At 52.0% G+C, this 21,678-nt stretch overlaps 1 protein-coding gene and 1 long non-coding RNA gene across 4 annotated transcripts in view; both read right to left on the minus strand.

Annotated features, from left to right (window-relative positions):
• MDGA1 (MAM domain containing glycosylphosphatidylinositol anchor 1) overlaps nt 1-1,183 on the minus strand; it is a 39,345-nt gene extending 38,162 nt beyond the window's left edge. For all 3 annotated transcript variants that reach the window (XM_029046871.1, XM_029046873.1, XM_039914850.1), the window contains exon 1: nt 1,057-1,183. In XM_029046871.1, coding sequence (XP_028902704.1) covers nt 1,057-1,123 — 67 coding nt within the window. In that variant the 5' untranslated portion in view covers nt 1,124-1,183. The remainder of the gene's footprint in view (nt 1-1,056) is intronic.
• Nucleotides 1,184-6,703: 5,520 nt separating this feature from the next.
• Nucleotides 6,704-21,353, minus strand: LOC114805721. The gene is made up of 2 exons (XR_003753749.1): nt 21,030-21,353; nt 6,704-7,321 (listed from the first exon to the last, which is right to left on the minus strand). It is a non-coding gene; the product is annotated as an uncharacterized LOC114805721 (long non-coding RNA).
• Nucleotides 21,354-21,678: the final 325 nt, after the last annotated feature.

The raw sequence follows: 21,678 nt of genomic DNA on the forward strand, positions 1-21,678 counted from the left end.
CACCACACACACACACACAAAGTCACCCCCTCCCCACCCACCCCCAACCCGGGTGGGCCACAGCAGAAGGACTCAGGCGGGTTTTCGGGCGATGGGCAGGGAGAGGGGAGTGGGGGAGACGACCCTCCTGCCCCTGTGGTGGACGACAAAGTGTGTGCGTGCGTGGACTGAGAACCGGTGTGTGTGTGTGTGTGTGTGTGTGGCGGGGGGCGAGGGCTGTGTGGGGAAGGAGGGCTGAAGGGTGGGGGGGTGGGGAGGGGGCGTCCGTCCATGGGCCCGTGTGCCCAGGGGGTGCAGGAGTGCGGGTGCCAAGGAAGAGCCGGAGCCCAGAGGGGCGAGGATGGGGTTTAGGGGTTAGTGGTGCATTTGAGTGGTCCGCTGTGTGTGTTTGTGTGTGTGTTTTGGGTGGGGGCCTCTGGCAGGGAGGCTGGTCCCCGCCGGGCACCGCTTCCTTCGCTTTTCGGGGTGCCCCGCGTCCCCGGGAAGGGGGTCCCTAAGCCCCCAGACACGGGGAAACCCAGGAGGGAAAAAAAAACACCCAAATTAGGAATTGCCCCGCAAGCCAGCCTTCTGCCTAAACCCAGCTACTAACCGGAGCGTTACAGCGGAGAGTGGGGAGGACTGGGTGGGCGAGAGTAGGTGGGCAGCGGGGAGACCGACTCTCTTCGACCTGGGGAGGCTGCCCCCCCGTGTCCCCGTGCCCCCCGTACCCCCCGTGCCACCGGGCGCGCTCCAAGGGCTTGGCAGCCCGGGGCCTCTCCGTCTGGATCCGGATGGAGGGGCGGGGGGCGAGGGGGCATCGGGAGCGAGGGGGCATCGGCCGGACGACCCGGGTCCCCCGGCAGGGCCGGGGGAGGGGGCAACGGCCCCGGCCGGCCCCCGGGGGCCCCGGAGATGCCCCTCCGGGCCGCCCACCGCCCCCTCGGCCGCCTGGCTCCCTGCGCCTTGGGCGCGCCCGGCCCCCCGCTTTGGGTGGCAAACTTTCCCGCGATGCCAGCCCCGGGGTGGGGGTCGGTGGGGGTGGGTGGGTCCGCGGGCGGGGGGCTTGGACCTTACCGTAGACTCCTTGGCCCCGTCCGTGCCCCGGCAGCAGTGCCAGGAGCAGAAGGCAGGTCACCTCCATCTTCAGGCTCGGGGCTTCATGCCCAAGGCGGTGGCGCAGCCGGAGGGGCGGCCGGGTGGCATCCAGGATGGGGGGGAGCGGATGGGGGGGGTCCTCGGGTCCCGCCGCTGCTCTCCGGGGGTCTCGGGGAGGGGGGTGGGTCCCGGCAAAGGCCCCTCCAGGAGCGCCGGGGGGTGGGGGCCACGGTCCTGCCCGGGCACGGGGTGGCGGGCGGAGAAAGGACCGGACGTCCCTTGGCACCGCAAGCCCGGGGGTCTCGGGGGCGTCGCTGGCTCCGGAAGGGGGTCTTCCAGAAGCTGAGGACCGGGGGCGGACGATGGGTGGCCCCCCTCCCCGAGGGGGACCCTGCCCCCGAAATGGGGAGGGGGTCCCTCCGGCCCTCAAAGAGCTGATCCGAGCCGGGCCTCCGCCTCGCACCCCCGGCGGGAGGGCATCCACGCCTCGGGGACAAAGTGGGGCGCGGCCGGCACGGGCACAGACCCCCTCCTCGGGCCCGGGGGCGCCCCCAGCCCGCTCAGACCCCCCTCTCCTGGAGGGGTTTGGATGGGGCGGGGGGGGCCCGGTGGGACCCCCCACCCCCGGCTCTCCAAACGCAACGTTCCCCGCAGCCGGAGGGAAAGTTGGAGACGCCTCTCCCGCCAAAAATAGAGGGGGAGGGGGCGGGGGGCCAACCCCCAAAGCCCCTCAGAGAAGTTGAGGATGGAAAAAACAACCGGATGCAAATCAGAGGGGACCCCCCCCCAGCCCCCTCCCCTAATTCCAGATGGACGCCAAGGCCGGGCGCCCTGCGCGCCTGGGTCCGCCGCCTTCTCCTCTTCTCCGGGCTCCTGCTCTCTCTCCGGGGGCGGCCCCTTCCTCCAAAAGTCGCCCGGTCCCCCGGGTCGCTAGCCACCGCCGGGGGAGGGGTCCCGGGGGGCGCTGCCCCTGCCGGCTTTGGGCGAGGAGCCCCGCGCCGCCCCGCGAGGCTTCAAGATGCTTGAAGATTTCCTCCCGCAACTTCAGCCTCGGCGCCCCTGCCTTTTTTTTTTCCTGGAGCTTTTCATTTTTTCCCCTCCCTCTCCCTTCTCCCTCTCTCCCTCTCTGTGTCGCTGGCTCGCCCCTTTGATTCCCCTCCAGTTAAAGGAAAAGGGGAAAAAAAAAAAGCAGGGAGCCAATTAAAAGGCGTCGAGCTCGCTCGGAGCCCGGCCTCCTGTCCAATTTCCTGGCGTCTCCCAGGACCAATTAGAAAAAAACACAAAACAGGGTCGGGGGAGCTGCTCAGCTTTTTCCCTTTTCTTTTTTCTTTCGCTTTCCTCCTCTTCTTCCTTTTTCTCCTTCCTCCTTTTCTCCCTTGGTCTTTTTTGCCTTCTTCTCGCCCTGTTCGGTCTCTGGTCCTGCCCGCTCTGGGCTCGGGGGGGGGTAGGAGGTGGGGGTGGGGAATGTCAGAAAACCATCAGGTAACCACCCGTCCATCCATCCATCCATCCATCCCTCCATCCGTCCATCCATCCCTCCATCCCTCCATCCGTCCATCCATCCATCCATCCATCCATCCATCCATCCATCCATCCATCCGTCCGTCCGTCCGTCCGTCCGTCCATTTGTCCATCTCTCCATCCCTCCCTCCTCGGGACAGAGGGGGAAAAGTGTGTCAGCTCCGGGCATGCGGGGGCCTTCCTATGTACTAAACGCTTATACACTCCTATTTTTTAAACAGTATTTGTTCAGCTCTTACTATATACTAAACGCTTATATACTCATGTTTTGTTTAAACAGGATTTGTTAAGCTCTTACTATGCACTAAACGCTTAAATGCTCCTATTTTTTAAACAGTACTTGTTCAGCTCTTACTACGTATTAAACGCTTATATGCTCCTTTTTTAAAAAAAGCAGTTTGCTCAGTGGAAAGAGCCCGGGCTTAGGAGTCAGAGGTCGTGGATTCTAATTCCAGCTCCGCCACCTGTCAGCTGTGTGACTTTGGGCCAGTCACTTGACTTCTTGGTGCCTCAGTTACCTCATCTTTAAAATGGGGATTAAGACTGTGAGCCCCCAAGTGGAACAACCTGATTACCCTGTATCTACCCCAGCGCTTAAAACAGTGCTCGGCACATAGTAAGCGCTTAACAAATACCAACATTATTATTATTATTGTTAAAACAGTAAGCGTTAAGTTCTTACTATGTACTAAACACTGGGGTAGATAATGATGGCATTTGTTAAGCGATTATTATGTGCCATGCACTGCTAGTTGGGTCGGACACAGTCACTGTCCCACGTGGGGCTCACGGTTTTTATCCCCTTTTTACAGGTGAGGCAAGTGAGGCCCAGAGAAGTGAAGTGACTTGCCCAAGGTCACACAGCAGATAATACGCCTATCCCGTCATCGACCCCTGGCCAACGTCCAACCGCTGTCCTGGAATGCCCTCCCTCCTCGCTTCCCCCAAACTAACTCTCTTCCCCTCTTCAAAGCTCTATTGAGAGCTCACCTCCTCCAACAGGCCTTCCCAGACTGAGCCCCCCTTTCCCTCTGCTCCCCCTCCCATCCACCTTCTGCTCTTCCCCCTTCCCCTCCCCTCAGCGCTGTGCTCATTTGTATATATTATTTGCTACCCTATTTATTTTGTTAATGAGGTGTACATCCCCTTGATTCTATTTATCTTGATGATGTTGTCTTGTTTTTGTTTTGTTCTGTTTCGCTTTGCTGTCCGTCTCCCCCGATTTAGACTGTGAGCCCGGCACTGGGCAGGGATTGTCTCTAACTGTTGCCGAATTGTCCATTCCAAGCGCTTAGTACAGTGCTCTGCACATAGTAAGCGCTCAATAAATACTATTGAATGAATGAATAATAATAATGGTACTTGTTAAGCAGTTACTACGTGCCAGGCACTGTACTGGGGTGGATACAAGCTAATCAGGCTGGACACAGTCACTTTCCCACATGGGGCTCACAGTCTTTATCCCCTTTTTACAAATGAGGTAAGTGAGGCACAGAGAAGTGAAATGACTTGTCCAGGATCACACAGTTATTGCTATTAACATATAATTATATATTATTATATTACATAATTACATTAATTATGGTACTTGTTAAGCACTTACTATGTCCCAAGCACTGTTCTAAGCACTGGGGTAGTTACAGTTCTAAGCACTGGGGTGGTTACAAGTTAATCAGGTTAGACCTAGTCGCCGTCCCCCCCAAGGGGCTCGCAGACCTAGTCGCTGTCCCCCAAGGGGCTCGCAGACTGAATCCCCATTTTACGGATGAGATAACTGAGGCCAGAGAAGTGAAGTGACTTACTCAAGGTCACACAGCAGACAAGTGGCAGAGCGGGAATTAGAATCCAGGTCTTTCTGATTTCCAGTCCAACCTGCTTCTCGTGGTGTTTATTGTTTTTCTTTTCTCCTCTGCATTTCTTAATTCCAGTCGGGGCCGTGCCACTCCCGAGGGCAGAACCTGGGGGGGTGAGTTTGGGGGTCGCCGCCCTCAACCACGGTGGATGTTTGCTATATCTGGTCAGTGGGCATCGCCCCACCCACCCTGCTGCCCACGGGTTTGCCTTCGTCTCCACACCTCCTACCTCATTTCTCCCTCCTTATCCCGCAGTGCGGCCCTGGCTGCCCACCACCCCAAGCCCCTCGCCGATGCAGCCTGAGGGAGGCAGGCCTCTCCGCGCTCTGCCCACGCCACTGCCCCCCACCAAGGGGCAGGGTCTGGGGAAGGGTACCTGGCTCCAACCCTGGAATATCCCGGCCCTGGATCCTCCTCAGTCCTGGGAAAACTTCCCCAGACCCACATCCCGCCTCATCCTTTCTCAGAGCCAAAGGTCACCCCCTCTATCCCTGCAATCCCCACCCAGCGGCCAGAGGAGGGGGGGGGGCATGCCCTACTTTTCAGTTTTGCCCCCCCCTTTTTACTTCTATTTCTTTTTTTAATGGTGGTATTTGTTAAACACTTACTATGTGCCAGGCACTGTACTAAGCGCTGGGGTAGATACAAACTGATCAGGTGGGGCACAGTCCCTGTCCCCATGGGGCTCACAGTTTTAATTTTCCAGATGAGGTAATGGAGGCATAGAGAGGTTAAGCGACTTGCCCAAGGTCACACAGCAGACAAGTAGCAGATTTAGAATTAGAACCCAGATCCTTCTGACTCCTAGGCTCTATCTATTTATATTAGTCCCCAATCCCCACACTCCCACCCCACCTTCTCTCACACACACAAAAACACACACACACACACACACACATACATATATACACCTTTCCTTATCAGTTTAATCTCTCTCACTCCACCTGGACCTGTTATTTATGTCTGCAGGAGGACAGAGCTTTTATTAGGGTCGTTTCTAGGGTCGCTGACAACAGGGCCTTCTCTGGCAGCTGCCTAACAAACAAAGAGATTAACACCCTTTCCTCTTTCCTGCCCACTGGACTGGCTTCCTCCTCTTGGGTCCCTGGCACGACCGGAGCAGTGCTGATGGCCGCCCTAAACTGGGCATTGTGGCCTCCCGGAAATGCCCCTGGCATCTCTCCAGGGGTCCATTTAGGGGAGGGGATTCCTCAAAGCCCAGATCTTTCTCTTTGCTTTTCCAACCCCTGACCAGAGGCCTTCCCTGACCAAGCCCTCCTTTCTTCTCCTCCCACTCTCTTCTGCCTCACCCTTGCACTTGGATTTGCAGCCTATAATACTGATGTTGATGGTATCTGTTAAGCCCTTACTATGTGACAGACTACTAAGCGCCGGGGTGGAAAAAAGCCTATTGATTGTTTTATTGTACTCTCCCAAGGGCTTAGTACAGTGCTCTGCATACCGTAAGTGCTCAGTAAGTACGATTCAATCGAAAGGAATGAATGGGTTGGAGCCGATCCCATCTGGCCCACACTCGTAATACCCATTTAACAAATGAGGCAACCGAGGCCTAGGGAAGTGAAGTGACTCACCTGAGGTCACACAGCAGACAGGCAGCAGAGCTGGGACTAGAACCCAGGTCCTTCTGCCTTCCAGGCCTGGGCTCTAGCCACTAAGTCACGCAGCTCCTCCTTGTTACTGAGCCATCTGGGGGGTCCTCGTCTTTTCACCTTCCCTTCAGCCTCCCATCCTCTCCTCCCCTTCTACCCTGTGTCTACTGTTTCCTTTGCTCCAGGCTCAGCACACTCCCCAGCTGTGGACGCTCTCAGCTGGTCTGGAAATCCCCAGGCAGCAGCCGCTCCGCTCTGCCACATCTCCTCCCCGCCGCGTTCTTTGATGCCGGCAGCCTGTGGCACTGCCCGGGGCCCAGACGGATGAGAATGAATCCCCCCAGAAAGGAAGACAGCAGCACCCACCCCTATCCAATGTAGACCTGCCCCCACCCCCCCGAAAATCATCCGGGGCCACTTCTGCCTCTGAGGCCGGGCTCTCCCTGCTCATCCGATCTCCATGAATGAGATGTTTAAGAAGCCAGCCTTTATCCGGAGTTTTTTCATCATCAAAAAGCACCTCCCTTTGGAATCAAAATACGAGACAGATAGGGGGAAGGCTGGAGGCTGGGTGTTGTGAGATGGGGTGATATAGGGAAGGGAAGAGGCAGAAGCACAGAGATATTCCAGGGACAACCAGAGTACATGGGGAAATTGTATTTGAAAATGATACAGTGGCAGGTATTGATTCACTGCCAGAGCTAGTCACTTTTCTGGACGGCTGGGAAGGAGTGGGAATGGGGGAGAGTTATGACCTGCTGAAAGACTGCTTTATTAATTCAGACTCTAACAAATAGCCAATTAATGGATCCGGCTGCTAATTAGTAAGCAGCGATTCCTATTATAAATTGTGTAGACAAAGAGAACAGCGATAACATATGCCCAGGACTGGTGACCTCAGTGTTTGACCGTGACCAGCTTCTGCCCCAGAGAAAAGTGGGGTCCGGCACCCTCAAAATCCAGCTCTGGCCTATCCCCTCCCTGCCAGAGGGAACACTTGAGGCTCTTCTCCCCGATGAGTGGAGAGGATCCTGATTTCACAGCCCTCTTCCTCTTCAGTCCGACTTTATCTCGAACCTCCAGGGATTCAGGCTGGGGGGAGATCAGACCACACTGGGGATCGATTCATTCCACTGACTGGGGCCTTCATCAGGACGGTTCACACCCGTAGAGATACACGGCTGCCTGGAGTGCTTTATCTCACCTTCCGGGCTGGTGGGGTGAATCGGGGAAAGCTTCCTGAAGGAGGTGGGCCTGAACCTGGAAATAATAATAATAATACTTACAGTATTTGTTAAGAACTTGCTATATGCCAAGCACTGTTCTAAGCGCTGGGGTAGATATGCGTGAATCAGGTTGGACACAGTCCCTGTCCTACAGGTGGCTCACACTCTTAATCCCCATTTTACAGTTACAGTACACTGAGGCCTTGCCGAGGGTCACAGAGCAGACAAGTGGCAGAGCTGGGACTAGAAGCCAGGTCCTTTTGAATCCCAGGGCCATGCTCTATCCACTAAGCCACACTGCTTCTATAAGGGTATAGCTTTCGAAAGGTAAAGGAGAAAAAGGTGGAGGCGGTCGGGAGTTAGGAAACTGGTGAAAGGGAAAGGGAGGTCCTGTATGTCTCCTAGAAGGGAGGAAAGGCAGCCAAGAGAGAGCATGTAATTTTTCTGGATGTTTATTTTCCAAGGCTATTTTTTTTTTAACTTTTTGGTAAATCTGTTAGAATCTAAACCATTCTGACTTCTGGCCAAACCTGCAAACTGTTTTCATTTTCTTTCCATGTGAATATGTCTTACAAAAAGCACCATGAGACCAGTTCGGGTACCAGAATAACCCATGCTGCTAGCTCAATTTTGGCTCACTAGAAGTTTGGCCAGCCGGCCTAATTTGCATTAGCTCCACCTTCAACATTCCAAGAGGAAGGAACCCGGGCCTGGGAGTCAGAAGACCTGGGTTCTAATCCCAGCTTTGCCAATTACAAGCCATGTGACCTTGGGCAAGTCACTTAACTTCTCTGTGTCTCCGTTGAAGTGGGGATTCAATACCTACCTGTTCTCCCTCCCACTTAAGGCTGTGAGCCCCACCCGGGATGGTGCCTGTGTCCGACCTAATTGACTTGTATCTAACCCAGTGCTTAGAACAGCGCTTGACACATAGTAAGCGCTTGACAAGTACCATAAAACAAACGAATAAACAAGAACTGGACCGGACTTCCTCTGGAGAGCTTCCTTGTCACTGCCCTGTTGGAAGACACCATTTTAGAGTGCAAGATCTTGACATCCTCCTCGCCAACCACCTCTGATGCCCACCCATTCCCTTCTTCCCCACAGTTTTCCCAAGCTCAGAGAATCTGAGGGTCTCCTGTTGATTTGGGTCACCATGCTCTGAGAAGGGTGTGAAATCAATCGATCATTCATATTGATTGAGCGCTTACTGAGTACAGAGCACTGTACTAAGCCCTTGGGAGAGTACAATACAACAATAAACAGACATACACCCTGCCCACGACAAACCCAGCTCCCAGGTAAATCCCACTTAGTTCCACTCACTCCTATCAGGGACCACAGACTTTTCTCTTTCAGCAAGGCGGATGTGGAGAGGAGAACGAACCAGGCCCAAATTTCATCATTACCATTCTCCTCCCTCACTCCTTCTCTCTGAGAGAGGGAAGAGGTGGAAGTATTGCTGTACTGGGTGTGAGGGCAGCTTCTAGAAGCTTCTCCGGCCTGTGGCTCTCCTGGCACCACAATGATTTTGGAAGAACCGTCTCCAGCAGGGAGCAGGTTGCTCAGAGCGGGCTCAGGACAGTCTAAAATTAGCGCCCAGGGAAGGCTTGTGATCCGTCCCCAGTCAGCTCCCGCTCTCGGAGATGGCTCTCGAGAACACAGGATGGAAATGGCCAAACACTTGTAAGGACACAAGCAGCAGAGAGATACTAGTGGATGGGAGCACGGGCTTGGGAATCAGGACCTGGATTCTAATCCCATCTCCATCTCTAGTGGGCTGTGTGAGTGTGGGCAAGTCACTACACTACTCTGGGTCTCAGTTACCTCATCTATAAAATGAATTATAGTAGTGGTAGAGTAGCCTAGGATACAGTAGCAGTAATTAGTGGCAGGAATTCTAGTAGTGGAATAATAATGATGGTATTTGTTAAGCGCTTACTAAGTGCCAAGCACTGTTCTAAGCGCTAGAGTAGATACAAGATCATCAGGTTGTCCCACGTGGGGCTCACAATCTTCATCCCCACTGGACAGATGAGGTAACCGATGCACCGAGAAGTGACTTGTCCAAAGTCACACAGCTGAGAAGTGGCGGAGGCAGGATTATAACCCACTACCTCTGACTCCCAAGCCCGGGCTCTTTCCACCAAGCCACGCTCCTAGTATTGGTACGGTGGCAGGAGTTATGGAAGTAGAATAGTGGCCTAGAGTATGGTAGTACTATCGTGGATGGTAATAGTGGTAGAGTGAGGTGAATTATATAGTGGTATAGTGGTCTACCATATAGTTGTGGTATAATGGCATGGTACAGGAGTGAAAGAGAGCAAAGGTGGAAACAGCAGCACAGCAGCAGCTGGGAGGAAGCCATGGTCACGATGCAGCCTTGCCCCCTGTTAATGGGTACCATACTCTATTGGCCTTTATTTTTATGATCACAATGTTGGTATTTAAGCACTTACTACATGTCAAGCACCGTTCTAAGCACTGGAGTAGATACAAGCTAATTAGGTTGAACATCTTCCCCATTATGGGGCTCACGGTCTTAATCCCCATTTTACAGATGAGGTAACTGAGGCAAAGAGGAATTCAGTGACCGGGCGCTTCAGGTGCCCATTGGCCTTTCCAGGAGTCTGACTTCCATCCCACCCACTGCAGTCTCGGTCAGAATCCTCTTTCCCACTCGCCCCGCGCCCGTCCCTGCCACACATGAGCTGGGCGGGCCACGGTGGGGAGACAGGTGCCTCGAGCACCGAGAGGCAATTTGGGAACCGTGGGTATTTTGTCTGTTTACTTGAAAGCACAAGAATTTGTCACTTGTGTGGGTAATTTGCTTCTAATTACGAGCTTACAATCTGCAGATAGGAAAATCAGAGCCAACGTGCGGTTCTAGAGGAAGAGGAAAATTACCCCAAGTACTGTATAATTATACACTTAGTGATCCCGATGCTCCCAGCCTCTCACTCTCCCACATTGGCCCGGGCACCGGCTCCGTGACCAGTTTGCCCACACATGTCCGTGGGGGCAGGAAGGAGGGAGGGGGCAGACGCAGTTGGACTCAGCAAGGCAGAGTTGGGTGCTTCCAGAAGTGGGCTAGGGAGCCAGGAATCAGTCAATCACTCAGTGGTATTTATTGAGCTCTTACTAGGTGCCGAGCACTGTACTAAGCGCTTGGGAGAGTACGATGTAACAGAATTAGCAGCTGCATTCCCTGTCCATGCAGGAAAATCATGGCCAGGGAGGTGGGGTTGTGGGTTGGGGTGGAACTGCTGGCCTCTAAGCTCTTTATGGGTAGGGACTGCATCTACCGACTCTGTTATTTTGTACTGTTCTGAGCTCTTAGTACAGTTTTCTGCACACAGAAGCTGCTAAATAAATACAATTGGTTAATGGAACCCGGAAATACAGAGCACAGATTCCTTAGGCTCCAAAGATCATATTGTTCATCCCTCTGCCTCCAAACAGGACTGCACCTAACGCAGCCTGGAAGGGTGAAGTGCTGCTTTTAATAATAATAATAATAATAATGATATTAATGATAATAATAGTAATAATGATGACATTTATTAAGTGCTTACTATGTGCCAAACATTGTTCTAAGCACCGGGAGAGACACAAGGTTATTGGGTTGTCCTACATGGGCCTCACAGTCTTCATCCCCATTTTACAGATGAGGTAATTAGAGAAGTTAAGTGACTTGCCCAAAGTCACCCAGCTGACAAGTGGTGGAGATGGGATTAGAACCCATGACCCCTGACTCCCAAGCCTGGGCTCTTTCCTCTAAGGCACACTGCTGCAGGAGAGAGTTGTGGGAGGGAAATTCCCCATCTTCCCTTGGTCATCACTCTCTTTTATAAAAACTAGAATTTGTAAAGTGCATTTCTATGTGCCAAGCCCTGTACTAAGTGCTGGGTTAGATACAAGATACCAGGTCAAATAGTCTCTGTCCCACATGGGGCTCACAGGTATTGTATTCTGTGAGGGGACTTGTCCAAGATCACACACAGCCGGCAAGTGGCAGAACGGGGAATAGAACCCAGGTCCTCTCACTCTCAGACTTGTGAACTCTCCACTGGGTCACAGTGTGTCTTCCAAAGCCTCACCCCTGTCACTGTCAGGATGCTCTAACCTCAGTCTTTCCTGCTCTAGCCTCACCCTCTTTCCTCTTGTTCTCCACTGGCATGCCTTAAGAACTCACAAGGTGACAAAGCACTGTACTAAATGCTGGGGTAGGGTCAAAGGCACATCAGATCAGACCCAGGCCCTTATCTTATCCCCATTTTACAGATGAGGAAATTGAAAGCACCGAGTGGTTAAGTTACTTTCCCAAGGTCAGTCAGTAGTATTTATTGCCTGCTTATTCTGTGCAGAGCACTGTACTAAGCACTTGGGAGAGTTCAATAGATTTAATAGATATGGCCCTTGCCCTCAAGAAGCTGACAATCTCTCAGAAGTCACATAACAGATCAGTGACTGAACTGGAGCTTGTTTTGATGTCTGTCTCCCCCCTTCTAGACTGTGAGCCTGTTGTGGGCAGGGATTGTCTCTATTTGTAGCTGAATTGCACTTTTCAAGCACTTAGTACAGTGCTCTGCACGCAGTAAGCGCTGTATAAATACGATTGAATGAATGAAAGAATGGAGCTAGAGCCCTGGCCTTTTATTCTCAATCAATCAACCAGTCAGTCAATGATATTTTATCCAGTGCTTACTGTGTGCAGATCATCCAACTAAGCATTTGGGACAATACAGTACAATAGACTGTGAGCTCGTTGTGAGCAGGAATGTGTCCGTTGGTTGTTATACTGTACTTTCCCAAGGGCTTAGTACAGTGCTTTGCACAAAGTAAGCGCTCAATATATATGATTGAATGAATGAATGGAGTTGGTCGACATGTTCCCTGCCCACAATCAATCAATCAGTGGTATTTATTGAGTCCTTACTATGTGCAGAGATTCTCTATCTGTTACCGATTTGTACAGTCCAAGCGCTTAGTACAGTGCTCTGCACATAGTAAGCGCTCAATAAATACTATTGAATAAATGAATGAATGCACAGCACTGTACTCTGTGCTTGGAAGAGTACAGTACAGCGGGATTAGCGGACACGTTCCCTGTCCATAATGAATTTACAGTCCGGAGGGGGAGGCTGACACTGATATGAATAAATAATCTATAAAATTGTATTCAAAGATACATACATAAGTGCTGTAGGATTGGTGTGAATATCAGATGTTCAGAGGTCACAGATTCAAGTATATTGATGACAAAGAAGGGAGAGCAAGCCCGGGAAAAGAGGGCTTAAATGGGGAAGGCCTCTTGGAGGAATTAAGGACCTAAGGGTCTAGAGGGGGGTAGCTCTTTCCACTAGGCCACCCCGCTACCTAAGACCTAAGGCTCTTTCTTTGGCCCCAGAACTCTCTTTGGACAGTTTTGGAGACTGAGAGAGTAAGTCAGATTACCTACGCCCCATCCTTGATTTCTCTGCCTTGGAGGAAGACAGGGAATGAGGCAGCAGACAATTTTCCACATAACCAGAGGGAAGCCAGGAAATTCCCCTTCTGGGCCAGCTTCCTCTGCCGTATCAGGGCCTGACAGAGCGCTGAGATAAACACCTAGTGGCACCCATACCAGTCTCTCACCCATTGCTCCTCCCTCCTGCATGTGTCTGGAGGCTCCTGATCTCAATCAATCAATCAGTCAATCATATTTATTGAGGGCTTAGTGTGTGCAGAGCCACTGTACTAAACACTTGGGAGAGTACAACAGAACAGAGTTTGTAGACACGTTCCTTGCCCACAACAAGTTTACAGTCTAGAGGGGGAGGCAGACATTAATAGAAATAAATAAATTATGGTTATGGTCATAAGTGCTGTGGGGCCGAGGGAGGGGTGAATAAAGGGAGCAAATCCAAGTGTGAGGGTGATGCAGAAGGAAGGGTGTGGGAGAAGAGTCACTATTATTTTTTATTATATTTATAACAAGATTATTATTAATAAGAGGAAGTGAGGGCTTAGTCAGGGAAGGCCTTTTGAAGGAGTAGTGCCTTCGATAAGTTCTTGAAGGTCTATGGCAGGGGGTCAACTCAGGAGCTGAAACACAAAGGATTTTGATTAGACCTAAGGAAGAACTAGGGTGCAGTGAGGAGGGGGTACAGATCACCAGGGTGTAACGGGTCTGTATCCCCTAAACACTTTGATGCTCACCTCACCTCAGCCCCTCACCACTTAAACTTTGTGGCTTTCCCCATCTGTCTTTTAATTTAATGTCTGAATGGCAAGGGGCAGGAGCACTGAGGGGAGAGGGACACATTTTGGGAGCGCATTGTGGAGCAGCAGGTGTTGAAAACATTGAGGGGAAAAAAGCAAGGACTGAGGACTCTGGGGATGAGAGTCTTTAGTGGATTTTGAGGACGATGAGCAATGATCTGGTGCTTAGAACAGTGCCCTGCACATAGCTAGTGCTCAATAAATACCACTGTTTGGTTGATGTAAATTAATGTGCGTGCCTCAAGAGTCCATCCTTTGGAAGGTCAAGCATGTGTGTTTTGTCAAAAGCCACATCTAGGGTACCACCACCATCTCCAGCCCGCCTGCCTGACACCCAGGGCTCTGACACTTCTTTGAGCCTCGGACTTCTCTCCTTGACCTTTTCCTTCTAATGAGAAAGCCCCATGATCCTCTTGCGCCCTAGGGGTGAGCTACCTCTCTGGCCAAACCTTTTCCCTTTCCCCTCACTTCCCCCTTCTGTTTGGTTTTATTTGTTCCCTAAATCATTTATGAATCACCATAAAAGTATTGGCTATACTATACTATATAACCCCCCCCCCCCGCCACCTCCCCCACCCCTGGCAGAAAATATTATTTAACTTAAAGGTGACAGTGATGTAATTTAGTCTTTGTCCTCCATTATTGATGAATTTTACCATGAAATATTCAGGATCCTGCTGGGTTCTGTCTCTTAGAGCTGGGCCAGTGATCATGTCACATCTTATTTGAGCCTCTGGTGAAGAGGGATTTATCAGGGAGCGTCACCGCCCCCAGCCCAGCCCCTCCTCACCAGTCCCCCTCGGCTTCCCCCCTCCCCCGGAGTCCCTTTCTCCAAACTGACTCCATTTCCTCAGCTCTTCTCGCTCTTGTCAGTGCCGCGGTGACACTGATGGAATGTCCACCGTCTAGGCTCTGGGAAAGCTAGGGACTCCCGCCCCTGTGGACATCTGGGGAGATTAAATGGCCGGGCCCTGCTTTGGGGATGACCTGACCCAGTTCCTGTCCAGCGTAGGATCCCCCTCCTTCTCACGCCAGTCACACACGCACACACACACACACACACACACACACACACACACACACACATACAAACACCCCTCCCTCTCGGGGTGCCCTCCTCTGACAGCTTACAGTGAAAGGGAGACAGATTGAAGAAATTTATTCAAAGTTAAAAAAGAGCAGTTAGCTGAATTCCTTTGAAGTCCAACTGTCTGTCCTTTGTCTCCCCCTACCCCACCGCACGCACTCCTTCTCCTCCTTCCATTGGTCCCGGCCTCTCCCTCTTCCTTCTCTGTCGACCTGGCACTTGGATTTGCACCCTTTATTCCCCCCCCCCCCAGCCCCTCCGTAATTTATTTTAATGTCTGTCTCCCCCTCTAGACTGCAGGCTCCTTGTGGGCGGAGAACGTGTCCACCAACTCTGCTATATTGTATTCTCCCAAATGCTTAGTACAGTGCTCTGCATAAAGTAAGTCTCAGTAAATATGATTGATTGATTGAATGGCCTTTCTTCCCTCTCTGACTTCAATATTAATAGAGGTATGTGCCAAGTATTATGCTAAGCACTGGGGCAGATGCCACATAAGCTAATGGGACACGATAACTGACCCACATGAAGTTTCCAGTCTAAGGGGGAAGTAGAATAGGTATGAAATTCCCATTTTAGAGGTGAGGAAACTGAGGCACAGAGAAATGAAATCACTCATCCAAGGTTACCCATCGGGCTAGTGGGAAAGCCATGATAAGAATCCGGTGTCCTGACTCCCGGGCCGGTGATTTTTCCACTACAACCTGTTGCTTTTTTTTTTACTACTATTACTACTGGAGATGATGATATTAGGAGGACTCTGAATGGCCATTTCACAAAGGAAAATTAGTCATCTCTGTTGTTCATCACTGTGGAGGGCAGAAAGGGAGCAATGGCTGCAGCAAGGGGGATTGCGGATGGATTCAAGAAAGATTCAAGAAATCCAACAGTGGTGGGAGACACTGAGGCAGGTAGCTGAGGGAGATGGTGAAGTTTCTTTCTGTTGGGCGCACCTAAATTATTGGCACTTGGGCAGGGGGATGGACAATATAACCTGGCTGACTCCTCCCTGATGGAAAGGCCCAGGATTTGAACTGGTGATCATGGATTGCATCAGGAAGGCGGGGGTGGACATTTGTTGGGGAGGGTTGAAGGTTATTGAGAGGCAAGACCAGACCCTCAAGGACCTCGAGATGAAGGTTCAGGTGCCCTGCCCCCCCGACCCCTAATAATAATAATAACTGTGGTATTTGTTAAGTGCTTACTATGTGCCATGCACTGTACTAAAGGTCACAGTGGGCAGGGAATGTGTATATTGTACTCTCCCAAGTGCCTACCTACACAGTGCTCTGCACACAGTAAACACTCAGTAAATACGATTGCCTGACTGACTAAGCACTGGGGTAGATAGGAGCAAATCGGTTTGGACACAGACCCTGTCCCACATGGGGCTCACAATCTTAATTCTCATTTTACAGATGAGGTAACTGAGGCACAGAGAAGTGAAGTGACTTGCCTGAGGTCACACGGCAGACAAGTGGCCAAGCTAGAATTGGAACCCAGGTCCTTCTGACTCCCAGACCCGTGCTCTATCCACTAGGCCATGCCGCTTCAGCTTCTATACCGAACTACAGATGAGGGAAAGGAGAGAGAATAGCAGAATTGGGAGAGAATCTTGGGTCCCCCTAGGTCCGCCGGCCCCAGGCCATTGCCCCCGGCCAAGCTGGTTTAGCCGTCAGCCCGTAGGTGAGGAGACGAGGCTCATTTCATTCCATCCGCCAGTGCCGGCGAGTAAATATTTCATATTCCCATTGAATATTTTGGGATGATTATGAATTCTTGATGTGATGAGAGCCTTGGTATGTATGAGATTCAGCCGGCAGCTAAAAGGGGAGGGAAGGGGAGGGAAGGCAAAGGCATCCAGGGACAGGAAATCAGGATCAGTTATATCACGTGCCGGGTAGCAGGAGCGGCCAGCTCGGACCACTCCAGCCCCAGGGGGACACCCCTCCTGCTCCCGCCACGTTTCTTACACACTCCACACACTCCACACTCGCTCCACATGCTCTCTGCCTGGACAGGTGAACTGGGTGAGTTTTCCCCAATGAGCTCAATGAGCTCAATGAGTTCCTCATTCATTCATTCAATAGTATTTATTGAACGCTTACTATATGCAGAGCACAGTCTTCCCCCCTGCCCTGGGGTAAAGTTTCTCCCCAGCCTGGTGAGCTTAGTGAGGTCTTCCCCAAAACATGATGAGCTGCATGAGGTCTCCCGCTGGCTTGATGAACTCTCCCCCGAAACCAGTGAGCTAAGCGAGGTCTCCCCGGGGCCGGGCACCTTAGCACACGATTGTGTGTTTATTTGTAATTCATTTTGTTCACTTGCACTAATCATTTTCAGCTCTTCTCTCACTCCAACTATTGGTTATCTGGGAGTTGGTATCTATTTTCTGCCTTTAATATCCTCTGTTTCATATCTGACAGTCCACTACTCTCTCCATCTTCTAAGCCCTTCCTAAAATCACATTGTCTCCAAGAGACCTTCTTTGACTGACTTCTCTCTTCCCCATTTTATTCTCCCTCCCCTCTGTATCCTTTATTTCTCTCGGAGCTGTATGCTTTAAACACTTTGATACTCACCCAACCTCCAACCCCACAGCATTATGTACACATCCTTACACTCTGCTGCCTCTCCTAGCTGTAATTTAATGTCCGTCTACCCGGCTCGACTGCCTTGTGGGTAGGGATCACGTCTATTACACTGTACTCCCCCAGGTGCTTAGTATAGTGCTTGGTACACATTAAATGCTCAATAAATTCCTTCAATTGACGGACTGATACCTTGCAATGGGGTGGAAAAGGCAGGAGAGGGACATAGAAGGGAGAGGTGAGGGTGAGAAGGGAGGACTGTGGATGGCGGAGGTGAGAGTTGGCTAGAGGTGACTATACGGCTGGAAGTGGCTGCATGGCTCTGGCCATCTCCTGCCAGACAGTCCTATGATGCGCCCGTAAGCCTCCCGGCAGTAGCTTCCTCCACTCCAGAGGGGTCTCATTCCAAGTTCTGGTACCAGGCCCCCAGAAGGAGAATGACCCTGCTGCTCAAATCCTTGTCCACCACCCTGCCCCACACCTACCTTCTCCTCTCCCTTCCCCTCCTTTTCTATCCCCTCCCCTCTGGATCTGGTCCTCCCTTCCCGGCCTCCCGCCACCTCCCCGGCCTGCCTGCCCCTGCCGCCCTGCTCTTCCCCCGGAAGGCCTGAGAGGAGGAGGGTCGGGGGAGGTAAACCCCATCTGCTGGAAGGATTGAGACTGAAGCTCCCCGCTGGGGGGGCCCGAGCAGGAGCCGGGGCCGGGGTCGTGTGACCATCTGTTCCCTGGCCACGAGAGTGTGGATGAGCCCCAAGCTGAGCATTTTCCCTTCTCTCTGCCAAGTACAGCTGGGCAGACTCAATGCCTGATGCCCGGGCACTGGGAGGTGAAGGGGGAATAGTCCCTAAATCCTCTCAGAGGACAAGGCTTCAGCCTGGTGGCATCTCCTGACATTCTTAGGGGGAGCCTGCCAGCATGGAGTCTCTCTCTAGCCTGGGGCACCTCTGAGAGAGTCTCCCATTCTCCCGGGCATGGCCTCAGTGCCTCGTGCCTATCCTCGGAATCCTGTCCCACCAGCTAAGGATGTGCCAGCCTCCCCTGGGCCCTGCCAAGACCGGCAACTTGTGGAGCCCAAAATAGACGGTCTAATTATTTTAAATTCACCCCACTGCCGCCCCCAGGAGGTGCTGATACCCAGCCTGCTTCTAGAAACTGATCCAGTGTCAGTCCTCTTCTGCTGCTTCATAATAATTATAATAATTGTAGTATTTGTTAAGTGCTTACTATGTGCCAGCTACTGTATGAAGCACTGGAGTGGAGGCAAAAAGATGGGGTTAACGGTTTTAATCCCAGTTTTCCAGATTGAGGTAACTGAGGCACAGAGAAGTGAAGTGACTTGCCCAAGGTCCAACAACAGACAAGTGGCAGACCCGGGTTTAGAACCCAGGTCCTCCTGACTCCCAGGCCCATGCTCTAGCCACTAGATCACGTGTCCTGTAGTCCATGACCACTAGAAGCAGAGATAAAGGAACAAAGTCACCAGCTTTTCCCAATTCCCATTTCTCCCAATTGGAGAAGCAGTGTAGCCTAATGGATAGAGCATGGGCCCGGGAGTCAGAGGACCTGTGTTCTAATCCTGACTCTGCCAATTGCTTGTTGTGTGATCTAGGGTGATTCACTTAACTTCTCTGCTTCAGTTCTCCAGTTCTTCCTCCTACTTAGACTGTGGCCCACGTGGGACAAGCCTGTATCTTTCCTGATTAACTCGTATCTACCCCAGAGCTTAGAACACTGCTTGGCACATACCAACTACCATGATTATTAATGCCATAATTATAGCTGTGCCAGACAGGGGACAAATAACCACCCTGGGTAGAGTTGATTTCCTTCTTGGCTACTGAAGCAGGCAGGGAAGGTGCCCAGCCCCAGGTGGACAGGCATAAGGAGGGAATCTCTGTGGAACACGCATCTGGGGGCTCAGGTGGAAGGTCTGAGGGAAGAGGGCCAGGATTTAGGGTGAGTGGCAGAGCCGGGGGTGACAGAGTTAGAGAGGATGGGACGGGGTAGGTCACCGGGGGAGGGAGAACTGACTTCTTAAGAGACGGCATGGGAAGGACAGCAGAAAAAGATCTGGGGGTCAAAGTGGACCACAAGCTTCCACGAGAGAGCAATAGAAAGCTCCGTGATGGGGGGAACGGGTGGATAGGCCAGTCCTCTTTCCAAGTCGGCATCGGCCTCCCCACTGCCCCAGGACCTAAAAATACTTGCTCACCTTCCCCAGGGTCTGTGCTATTTGACCAACTTTTCCTCATCTTCCCTGTTTGGAGGAGCGGAGTACAGAGCTGATTGCAGTCATTAGTTAATCAGTAACAGGCATAATTTCCCCCCTGATTAATGCGGGAATAATCACCCAAAAGGCAGGCAGTGGGGTTATCAGAGTCACTTTGAAAACAGTTTAGGAGCGATCAAGTCCCGCCTTTACTCCAGGTTAAAATTAGACAGGTCAGGTAAACCCCCTCTGCCGGTCCCTTCCTCCAGTCTCACCCCACTCTGGCCACCCCAAGAAGCTCCGAGTTCAGGTCTCAGTCTGGAGAGATTTCTCGATCTGCACCTGGACTGGAAATAGAAACTGGGCCGGGCTGGCCCAAGTGGACAACCAGTTTAGCGAAAAGAGTCCGGGCCTGCAAGTCAGAGGACCTGGTTTCTAATCCCGGCTCTGCTGTCTACTTGCTGTGAGACCTTGGGCAAGTCACTTCGCTTCTCTGAGCCTCAGTTTCCTCAACTGTGAAATGGGGATTCAATACCTATTTTCCCTTCTTCTTTGATCTTAAGCCCCACGGGTCTGACCTGATTAACTTGTATATATCCAGCTCTTAGAGCAGTGCTTGACACATAGTAAGCACTTAACAGATCCCTAAGAGGCAGAGGACCTCTAGGTGAAGTAGCGTATCTAGTGGAACCAGTAGGCCTGGGAGTCAGAAGGACCTGGGTTCTAATCTCAGCTCCACCACTTGTCTACTGTGAAACCATGGGCAAGTCAATTAGCTTCTCTGTGCCTCATTTACCTCATCTGGAAAATGGGGATTAAGACTGTGAGCTCCATGTAGGACAGGGACTGTGTCTAACCCAATTTATTTATCTGCACCTCAACGCTTAATACAGTGTCTGGCACACAGTAAGCGCTTAACAAATACCACAGTTAGTTTCATTATTAATTGCGTTTCTGAATTTGTCTTGTCCCCGGTCACCCCAGCCTTGGGAGAGGACAATACAACAGAGTTGGTAGACACGTTTCCTGCCTTCAAGGAGCTTACAATCTACAGGGACTCAGAAGGGAGGCCCTTGAGGGGGCAAAAATTTGGGGGTTGGGGAAGAGAGGAGAAGGGTGAGGGAGGAGAGGACAGCACTGACTCCCGCCCAAGTTCCCAAACATTTCCAGTTCATTCACATCCTACCTCTTGTTTCCAGCTTTTCCGGCTGTGCCGGAGGGCACGAAGAGAAAGGTAGCCTCTTACCCGCTCCCTTCCTGCCCCTTCCCCCAGGTCCTGGCTTGGTGGAAAGAACACTCTGGCCTCTGGGTCCACCCTGACTGTGGAACCTCCTCTTTTCCATCACGTCAAGAAACCGCAGCACCAGAGAACCATATCCGACAACCGTATCCTTACCCCATACCCATGATCCTCTCTGCCTTCTGACAGGCCTAGCCGCGGATGCCCCTCGTGTTCAGCGTTTTATTTCTGTCTGGATGGCCCGATGCAGCGGGGCCCCTTTTTGTTTATTCTGGGCCGTGAGCAGTGCTCCCTTTAATGAAGACAATGAAGAATTTGAAATAATAAGGAGGAAAACACACACACACTTACCCCTCCAGCCTGCAGTTGCCATGACGACCAGCCAAGGCCCTTGTGTTTTCGACGCTGCCGCGGATCCCATCTGCCTCCTCTCTCGTCGATGAATAAACCAGCAGTTCTGTGTTTTCGGGAGCCGGGCCAAGGAGAGGAGCCAGGGGAAGCTGCTGCCGGGTCATGATCAGGACAGAGTCAGTCGCCACTTTCACTCGGACTTCCGTGACTCTCCCTTCTCCTCCTCCATCCTCCTCACACTGACCTCCGCCATGTTTCTCGTCACTGGAATGAGTGGGCCTGGGAGTCAGAAGGACCTGGGTACTAATTCTGGTTTCGCTGCTTGTCGGCTGTGTGACCCTGGGCACGTCGCTTCACTTCTTCTGTGTCTCAGTTCCCTCACCTGTAAAATGGGGATTAAGAGTGGGAGCCCACGTGGGATGGGGATTGTGTCCAATATGATTAGCTGGATTCTACCTCAGTGCTCAGTACAGTGCTGGCACATAGTAAACACTTAACAAAAACCTTAAAAAAAACTAATTGCCAGCCGGGAGGGCTCCACATTTGGTGGTGGCCGGCCCACCCTGGGAATCATTCTCCATGGGGTGTAACCTTGGGCAAGTCACTTCATTTCTTTGGTCCTCAGTTACCTCATCTGTCAAATGGGGAT

This window comes from Ornithorhynchus anatinus, chromosome 19, assembly GCF_004115215.2.
Source record: "Ornithorhynchus anatinus isolate Pmale09 chromosome 19, mOrnAna1.pri.v4, whole genome shotgun sequence".
NCBI lineage: Eukaryota > Metazoa > Chordata > Mammalia > Monotremata > Ornithorhynchidae > Ornithorhynchus > Ornithorhynchus anatinus.